Here is a 9,730-nt window from a genome sequence, read left to right as displayed (position 1 = left end):
AAATGCGTGACTGTCACTCTCAATGCGGATGCAGCAAACCAAAAATGTGCCTGCTTCCCTTTGTCAGATTTCGGCAGTTATGACGCATATTTTGAGTCACACACAGAACAGCTCTCTGTCTCTCCCTCAGTCACTCAGGTTCGCAGGGCTTTTCCGTTAACGTTTAGGGTTTCTTCAGCTTTTTACTTCGGGTTGTAACGTTAATAATACGTACTTACTAACCAGTAGAGTTCTGGTAAACGTGGGTTCGTTCAGACGTAGAGCTTGCTTGGTAGAATGCGACTCGCATTGCGTCTCTGCCTGTCGGACATTTTTTTTTTCTTTTTTAAACCTTTAGCTGTCTCTAACCAGTAACCAGTCACTGAGTGTCTGACACGTTTTTGCTATATTTCATAAAAACATAAAAGGTAGTAAGCTAGTGTTATAAATATTACAAATTATTACTTATAATATTACAAATAATTATTAAGCTACACACACACACCTGGTGTGGAAATAAAAAAATAAAAAAGAACCAAAAAAAAAAAAAATAAAATCACAGTGATCATAAAAAAAAGCTAAAAAAGAATGTTATGTTTTTCATTACATTTTACTTCATAACTGCACTGCATTGTTTTGTTTTCATTGTTGAAAAACTTGTTCTGTAATATAGTTTGTTTGTAATCGTGATCAAAACCATTGATCTGCAGCTCAGTCCTGATGCTGTCCTGTAAATATTTTTCTAATCAGCAATAAATATAACAATTTCTGATCAACCCATATCAATTGCATGCTTAAAATAACATACCGGTTAAAGCCCCGCCAATTTCAAGACAAGTTCTGAAGATGTCTTTAAAATTGTGATCTACATTTACTTCATCAGTGGTGATTGTTGTCTGACAGAGTTTCATCATTTACATGTGAGCTGATATACTGTATCTACACTCTGAATGGTTATCTACAGAATAGAAACAGTAATGATTTGTTTGTTTCTTACAGAGAGTCCTAAACCTACAGTGACTATAAACCCTGATACTCAGGTGTTCATAGGAGAGACTGTGACTTTCAGGTGTGATGTAGAGGAAGAAAGAGACACCGAGTGGACGTACGACTGGTTTAGGGACAGTAACACATTCTACCCAAATCCCACAACAAAGGAGTTCAGCATCAGCGATGTTACAGACTCACATCGTGGTCAATACACCTGCAGAGGGAGGAGGACAAGTGACTCTCAGATGTCAGAGATGAGTGATTCTGTTACACTCTCTGTATCAGGTGAGTCTGTTAGTGAATGTTATAACTTTTGTGTAAAAAATCTCACTAGCTTTAGATTTTGTTCAAGTTTGTATCATATGAAAAAGTCTCATTATTATGATTTTACAGATTTTTTTCTTATTTTTCCTATTTTTAAGTAACCGATTCTTTTGATTTATAAAGAATCACTACAACATACTGTATTAGATATTCTGATGCTGTGACATTTTTCCAGGGCTATTACTTAAATTGTTAGAAAGAAACCTGACATTTATGAGCTACACATAATTCTTCACCTAATATTTAATCTGAATCTGTTATGATTTTATATTGAAAATAAATTTCAAAGTTTCATTGCTGTCATTTAACAGAAAATATTTAAATGATTAAACAACACTAATGTCTGCAGTATGGCTCAGAATATAAGACAAAATTTATAAACATCATCAGCAAATTAACAGTTTGATCATCATTTTAATTCTATTTATTCAAAGTACTGCATATAAACTATGTAAAATGGAACAACAATGCAATTTTTAAAACGACACTATCTATACTGCTGTAGCGTTTGGTACAGGTCATTTAGATTTCATGTCCAAGGCACCCTAAACTTCGGCATCTAATCTTCAATCAACCGATGAGCAACCCAGTTTTACACACACACACACAACTGGCTCCAGAATGACTGGAGCCTACACAAAGACCAGATAACCCCTGCCGCTGCTCTGATTGAACTCATAGGGGCCCTCAACCAGAACACACACAACACAATGAGACATTCCTTTTACTAATAAAACAAGTAGATAAGATACTCTAAGATTCTTATTCTTATAACCCTGTTGTAATGTGTTTCTTCTGTTAAGGCTTGCCTGACTTAAAATTATTTACTCCTTACTTTCCTGACAAGGGTGTATTTTATTCATGTGTCAGAACACAACACTGTAGTAACATCAGTTACACTTTGATTACTGATCTGTGTATGTAATGTACCGCTGCCTTTATACCGTCATTACCCTTCATGTTTAGTATCCAAATGACCACAAAATTATCGGTTACTCATTTTTCAAACAATGGTGTATTTTATTTGAGCACGAAAGGCACCATACCGTCTTAATACACCTTGGATAAAACTTTAAAGTCATCTAAAAGTTTGACCCACAGACACCTGAAACAAAGGGAGTTTTTCCCTCCGAAATCTCAGGCTGTATTATTGGCCATCTCCCCAAAGATGGGTGGAGTTCGTGACCTTTAAATTGTCACGAACACCACCAATCCGTGGTCAGACTTTCGGAACTGCTTAGAGACGATTCCATCTTCCTTCATAGAACTTCTGGCGAGCTCCACTCTCCAGTACCTCCAGGAAGAACGTCTGACCCCATTCTGACTGAGATTTTTCCGTTACATCCAGACTCTTGTGCCGCAAACCAATGCAAGTAACCGTTTCCTCTACCAATCAATTTAGATGCGTATTTTTAAGTAGGAATCTTTCATTGAATCATAAGGTGAATTTAAGTTTCTGTGACGATTTCCCAGTTAGGGTGTGATTAATTTTTGAGTCTAAGCTTGCCATTCCTTTCCTTCCTTTCTCTAATTTCTTCTTTCCAGTCTCTTCCGCCCTTTCCCCAATTTTAATTTCTTTTGTGTTATTTTATTTTCATCTTTGCTTTCCCTATTTCTTTTGTTTGTTTGTGTAGTTAGTTTTATGTTGTGTTTGTCTCATTCATTAAATGGCATATTTTTGTGCCACAAGTGAGTGTCTCTGAGTATCGCTCACAAACTTAAGGTACCATCTGGTACATCTGGTCAGAACTACATGCTCTATTAAGTTAATTTAAATCAAATTACGGTGTAAAGTAAAAGGGGAGTGAACCTTCCTTGGCCAGGAAGATACCTCCTTCATAGGATTAATAAAGGTTACACAGCCTGTTCGGCGGACGAACAGACCAAATAAGTGTAACGTTAATTCCATTACCGTTAATTTCAACTTAGGTTAAAATATTTAGGAGTCACTATAACACGTTATAATATAAACTTATAAATATTTACCTTGCTTCGCGAGCCAAAATCGTTACACTGCATACATAATTATTAGGGTATTTGTTTTTCATGATAAATTTTACTTTTGAAGAATTTTTTTTTTACTTTTGAGGAGAATTTGAACTTAAATATCTGTGTGTACAGTTATTACACTATTATTGTCAAGGGTTTTTTCCAACTGTGCGCACACTTGAAGAGGATGGGTCTCACTATTTGAATGATTAAACTGGATTCCACTCAATGATTTGGCCTTGTGAATTTCATTCATCCATTTATTTGGCATAGTATTAATGTAGTTAAAAAACCTTTAAAGACATGAACACAAACAGTGTAAATTTCCAGCAAACTCAATAAAATGCATAAATTAGCAGGTTTAACATGACTTGATTATAACTCTACACAAAACATTCAGTACCCTAAATTAATGAATCATTTAAACAATGAATATTTCACCAGACCTAGGAGTTGGTAAATATCTCACATTTGTATAGCTTGATTTCCTGGACTCTAACTACATGCTTTTAATCATATTTATCAATTAGTTGCTATTTTAATAATTAAACAATCCATATTTAATCATATAGTCAGATCACTTTTATACACTCATTTATATCACATGAATTTTAAGCAATATTTTTATAGTATTTAAAGTATTTAAACTATCCAAATCATGAATTACCAAATTAAACCAGGCAAACTTAAATCAATTTTAAGTAAATCAAATTTAGGTAAATAATTAACAATCCCTAATTGTTAAACAAAATATAAACATATACAAAACACATTAACCCACTACACAAACACTTTATGAATTGAAGATACATTAGAAGGATTCGCCCATTTTTGTCCACACAGACTGCTCAGGTACTTGTTCAGTCTCTTGTCATTTCTAGACTGGATTACTGCAACGCACTGCTGGCAGGTCTACCTATGAACGCAATCCGTCCTCTGCAAATGATCCAAAATGCAGCTGCCCGGCTTGTTTTCAACCTACAGTTCTCGCACAGTGTAGGGGAACCTGATGTATCGACTACCCATATTAAGTATACCATTCAAAACAACAGATATTTTGGCACTCAGGAACGGCTGTGATATACCAGACCTATAGGGTGAGATGATAGATTCCAATAGAATTATTTCATATACAAAAAGGTCTTAGAGACGAAGCTGAGGATTACTTATAGTTTTTTTTATATAAATAATTTACCTGTCTGCCAATTCCCGCTGGAAACAGCCGGTTGCCAAGAATCCCAGAGTGGTGAGGACTTGTATTTGTACAGGGATGGCATGGTTCCGGCATGTTGCCCTCTCTAATACTGGACCCAGTTCAACACATAGATCTAAGAGCACAGCTCTAGGGAATCTAAATCGGCTTATTAGCCAGTCATCATCATGGGTCAGGAAATCATCATGGTTCCTGAAAACTCATTCTCTCCTTATTCTGCCATTGGCGTAATCCTCCAACAGTGCCAGCAGTGCAATCATGAAGCATTACATACCTGGGTCACTGGAGGATTTATATGTTTCTAGCAATTAGACTGATCGTTAACACCTTGACAAAATCACAGAATTAATTTGAGGGGCGAAAATGTAAGACGAAAATGTTATAGTGAACACATGTCGGTTTTGTAATGAACACCATAATAGTTAGGACCGATGATAAGTAGTGATTGTGCTTCATGACTGTATTTGCAGACTTTGACATTTTATGATATATGTACATTAAGGAAAATATTTAGTTTTTACACTATGTAAGAGCCATTTTGTCTTTGTAAAGGTGTCCACTAGGGGCCACTGTGTTATTACTGAGGGTAATAACACAGTTTTTGACCGTATCACGAGGCAATGCTGTAAACAACCATGCAACCCAACACATTAAATAAAATGGATACTCTGAGCAATCAGTGGTGAGTGGACATTGATTTAATGAAAGTTGAAGAAAGCCAAGTGAGCGCGTACAAATATACACCGTCCAGCAACCCTCAGCTGCTTCAAGTTAGTGTAAGTTAGCTTACAATTAGTCAAAAACTTGGTTTACCTAAAAGAGTGTTTAGCCTACGGTATTTGGAGTTCATCATTTGCTGCGTAAGATTAAGTGGATTATTGGACTGACTGTGCATCGACCTAATTTACATCTGAAATCAGCTGCAAATACGATAAGAGGACAACGCAGATCTGTGGAGTATACATGCACGTCTTTTTATCTGGTATAAGGACCATCTACCAGTGCAAGGACATCGGAGCTGTTTTACAAACGCAGACAGAGAGCTTTTTGTTCAATAATGGCGACCAACATTAAGAGGTATGTCTAGTAGCGCTACTTATTGTTTAATGGCCATTTAGCTATGTGTGTACACATTATGGGATATAAATCCAATGCATTGGTTGTCAAAGCGAAATTTAACTTTACAAACTATTGTTGTTAATTGTTTACATCGTGTTTTGAACATTTTGTGGATCATGGAGACAGCTGAAGCTGAGCATAGGCAAATGGAAGCGCTTCAGTTGAACAATAGTGTTTGTATTGACGTTGATGTTCCCATGGACAAACAAACGTGCTGTGAAAAAAGCATTTGCTGAAAGGGTTGAAAGGTTGCAGAGTAATAGAAAATCTGTACTAACTAAAATTGCTAATTTAAGAAAAAAGGTACAAGGTCTGATGCAACAAAGACATATAAAGGAGGTGCAAAGTGTTTTTGATGATTTCTTAAAATTGTGTGATGACACCAAATGTATTCATGACTCTTTGTTGTGTGTGTTACCTGAAAGTGAGAGAGAAATACATGACGCATGGTTTAAAGCCAAAATGATTGTAAACCATGATTTTATTTCTGAGGTCAAAATGTGGGTATCAAGTAATGAAAATGATGAAATTACTATGAATGAGGTAATGAATGGTAAGGTTGATGGTATTAATCCAGAAGATAGTATTTCAAATGTTGGGAGTAAACATTCAAGTAAAGCAAGTACATGCAAGAGTGTTTCTTCTGCCAGAGTCATAGCTGAGGCAAATAAGGCTGCACTGCTCGCTCGTATGGCAGCATTAAAGGACAGGCATGCCTTGGAGGAGCAAGAGCAGATGATTAAGAGGAAAAAGGAGCAATTGGAGCTAAAAGCTATGCTTGCAGAATCCACTGCCAAACTCTCAGTTCTACAGGCCTCTGAAAATCGCAGTGTAATGCAAGTCTCCATTAGTTCTCAAATGAAGAAGGAACAAAGAAAAGCATCCACAACTATCCTAAATTCAATGGCATATGTATGTGGCATCATATGGCATACATATGGCAGCAGCCTTTGCAGGAATGTACAGACTCAGGAAGGCAGATTTCCAAGCATATACCATGACACACATCAGTGCAACCTCATGGACCTCTTACATCGGATAGGATTTCACGGCCAAACATTGATAGTCAGTATGGTGACATTGTTACTATAATGCAAAAACAAAAAGAAATAACAGCAGCTCTTGTTCAACAGCAATGTTCTGATCTTTACCATCAAGAGATATTCCTTTATTTGATGGAGGTCCTCTTCAGTATGTTTCATTCATCAGGACGTTTGAAAAGGGAATTGAGGAAAGGGCGCTTGTATGTAGTTGTCTACATTTGAAACCTGACTTTGGCTATGCTAAGGCAAAACAGCTATTACAGGAACATTTTAGCAATAAGTACAAGATAATAATACCTCTAATAATATAAGAAAGAAACTGCCAGAAAACAATCCCAACGTGATTTCATTGTGTGTGTATTGTGCTAAGCATCATGTATTGGAGACCTGTATGCAATTTAAGAAGAAGAAATATATGGAAAGGATATACTTTCTAAGGGAGAAAGAGCTTTGCTTTGGTTGCTTAAGTGCTGGGCACATGAGCCGTAACTGGCAAGTGGTTGACTTGTAAGATATGTAATCAGCCCCATCCCACTGTGCTTCATATTGATAGAAATGCAGACATAATTTACAAGGAGTCAGGTGCATGCAAGTCCTTAGGAACTACTGAAACATGTGGTCATACAGGGGCCGGAAAAGATTGCTGTCTGCTTTCTATCTTACCAGTTCAAGTTAAAACCAGTAAAGGAGATTAGATAATACAGACATATGCATTCCTAGATCCTGGCAGCTCAGCAACCTTTTGTACCGAAAGCCTTATGCAATATAATCTTTCTGGGAGAAAAACTCAGTTTTTGCTACAAACTATGGGATAGGAAAAGGTTGTACCAGCTTATGTACTCTCAAGTTTGGAAGTCTCTGCTATTGATGGTAACATCTTCTATCAGCTTCCACAAACGCTTACACAGAAACAAATGCCGGTAAGTGCTGACAACATTATGTTTAAGGAAGAGTTGTCGAAATGGCCTTACCTGGCAAGGGTTAAAGTTCCTCGCATAATAGCTAACGTTGACTTGTTGATTGGAAACAACGCACCTAAGATGTTGGAGCCTTGGTAAGTCATAAACAGCCATGGAGATGGCCCTTATGCCATAAGAATGGCTTTGGGTTGGGTCATTAATGGTCCTTTGCATGCAGGCAACTTTGAGGATGAAGACTGTTCTGCAGTGGTCAACAGGATTTATGTGTGTAGATTGGAGGAGATGTTGTCTAAACAATACAACAATGATTTCAACGAGCAAGTTGCAGAAGAGCAAGCATTATCAAGAGAGGATATTAGATTCTTGGAGATTCTGCCAAGCTTGAGGATAATCATTACACCTTAAAGTTGCCATTCAAAAGGGAAAATGTCCATCTTCCTAACAACCTTTCTGTCGCAAAACAACGTATACTTGGCTTGAAGAGGAGATTCCAGAGAGATGAGCAATTTTATCACGAGTATGTAGCATTTGTCAATGAGATGCTCAACAATGGATTCTGTATGCAGAGCAAGTTCCCACTCAACATCTAAAAGGTGAAAACGGCAATGGTGTGGTACATTCCAGTTGTGCTGTTTTTGCTTTGAGGAAAAACAGCAGATGATCATCAGTCTGAGTTTCGAGAGGAGGTGGTTCAAACTCTCAAAGAAAACTTCTATGTGGATGATTGCCTTAAGAGTGTGGCATCTGAAGAAGCAGCAGCTTGTTTAGTTAAAGACCTTTCTATTCTTAGTCAGCGAGGAGGTTTCATTCTGATGAAATGGAGTAGCAACATGGAGCCAAAGAGTGGAAGAAGCTAGATCTGGACAGAGACAGTCTGCCTGTTGAAAGAGCTCTTGCTTTGTTATGGTGTGCAGAAACTGACTCATTTATGTTCAAAATGGAACTTCAGGAGAAATTATGCACAAGACGTGGGATGTTGTCAGTTTCCAGTTCAATATACGATCCACTTGGATTTTTGGCACCAGTAGTGTTACCTGCTAAGATTGTGGTACAGGAGCTAAGCAGTAGGAAGTTTGGATGGTATAAGACTGTGCCCCATGACATTCTGAGTGATTGGATGAGGTGGTTAAAGGAGCTGAATGCACTCTCTGAATTCAAAGTTGAGAGATGCATAAATCACGAGTAAGTTGATAACTTCTCTGATGCAAGCGAACAAGGATATGGCACAGTCACTTATCTTAGAATAAAGAATAACAACAATGACATCCATGTTGCCTTTCTTTTGGGAAAAGCTAGAGTAACACCTTTAAAGGCCATGACTGTTCCCCGTTTAGAGCTAACTGCTGCTGTGCTTGCTGTACATGTAGACCTAATTTTAAAGAAGCAACTGAGACTCCAGCTGCAAGAATCTGTTTTCTGGACAGATAGCACGTCTGTGCTCAAGTATGTCATGAATGAAGAGAAGCGTTTTCATACATTTTGTTGCAAACAGTTTCCATCATCAGGGAGGCCACAAAGACGGCACAATGGCGATATGTAGGCACAAAGGAGAATCCAGCGGATGATGCATCCAGAGGGCTGGAGATTTTATTAAGGACAACAGATGGATAGAAGGCCCCAAGTTCCTGTATAAACCAGAAGAGGATTGGCCCAAAAACATTGTGCACACTTCAGTATTGGTTGATGACATCAAGGTCAAGAAAGAAGCCTTGGTGAATGCGGTAAATACCCAAGATGCAATGGAGGGTACAAATCTGCTGATGTCTTACTTTTCAGATTGAGGAGAAGTGGCAGTTGCCTGGTTGCTTAGGTTGAAAAGAATCTTATTAACAAGGGCTCGCATGAGGAGGGGGTCTGATGCCATTGATGTCAATAAGCAGAATGCCTTGACACAAAAAAATCTGATAGCTAAAGGTACAACAGGAGGACAAATCCTGTCGGTAGAGGAGCTTATGGAAGCAGAGTTGGCTATAATCTGCTACTGCCAACAGCAAAGATTTCCTGAGGAGATTGCTGCTTTGTCTTCTGGAAAGAATACAGTAAGCAAACACAGTACCATCTATAAGCTGGACCCATGGTTGGATAATGGGTTTCTGAGAGTTGGAGGGAGGTTGACACGAGGCTCATTGCCAGAAAACACAAAGTATCCACTA

At 37.8% G+C, this 9,730-nt stretch overlaps 2 protein-coding genes and 1 long non-coding RNA gene across 3 annotated transcripts in view; 1 reads left to right on the top strand and 2 right to left on the bottom strand.

The window, feature by feature from the left end:
- The window catches only part of LOC113645368 (titin-like), a 1,056,738-nt gene that overhangs the window by 737,356 nt on the left and 309,652 nt on the right, over nt 1-9,730 (top strand). The window contains exon 36 of the mRNA XM_047818848.1: nt 979-1,254. Coding sequence (XP_047674804.1) covers nt 979-1,254 — 276 coding nt within the window. The remainder of the gene's footprint in view (nt 1-978; nt 1,255-9,730) is intronic.
- The window catches only part of LOC113643804 (immunoglobulin superfamily member 1-like), a 789,004-nt gene that overhangs the window by 546,606 nt on the left and 232,668 nt on the right, over nt 1-9,730 (bottom strand). The window lies entirely within an intron of this gene.
- The window catches only part of LOC125145593, a 104,542-nt gene that overhangs the window by 29,629 nt on the left and 65,183 nt on the right, over nt 1-9,730 (bottom strand). The gene's annotated exons all lie outside the window — the stretch shown is intronic.

The sequence above is a fragment of the Tachysurus fulvidraco genome, chromosome 1 (assembly GCF_022655615.1).
Source record: "Tachysurus fulvidraco isolate hzauxx_2018 chromosome 1, HZAU_PFXX_2.0, whole genome shotgun sequence".
In the NCBI taxonomy this organism is placed as follows: Eukaryota; Metazoa; Chordata; class Actinopteri; order Siluriformes; family Bagridae; genus Tachysurus; species Tachysurus fulvidraco.
Note: the sequence above shows the minus strand (reverse complement) of the source record. Positions and strands in the feature narration are given on the sequence as shown.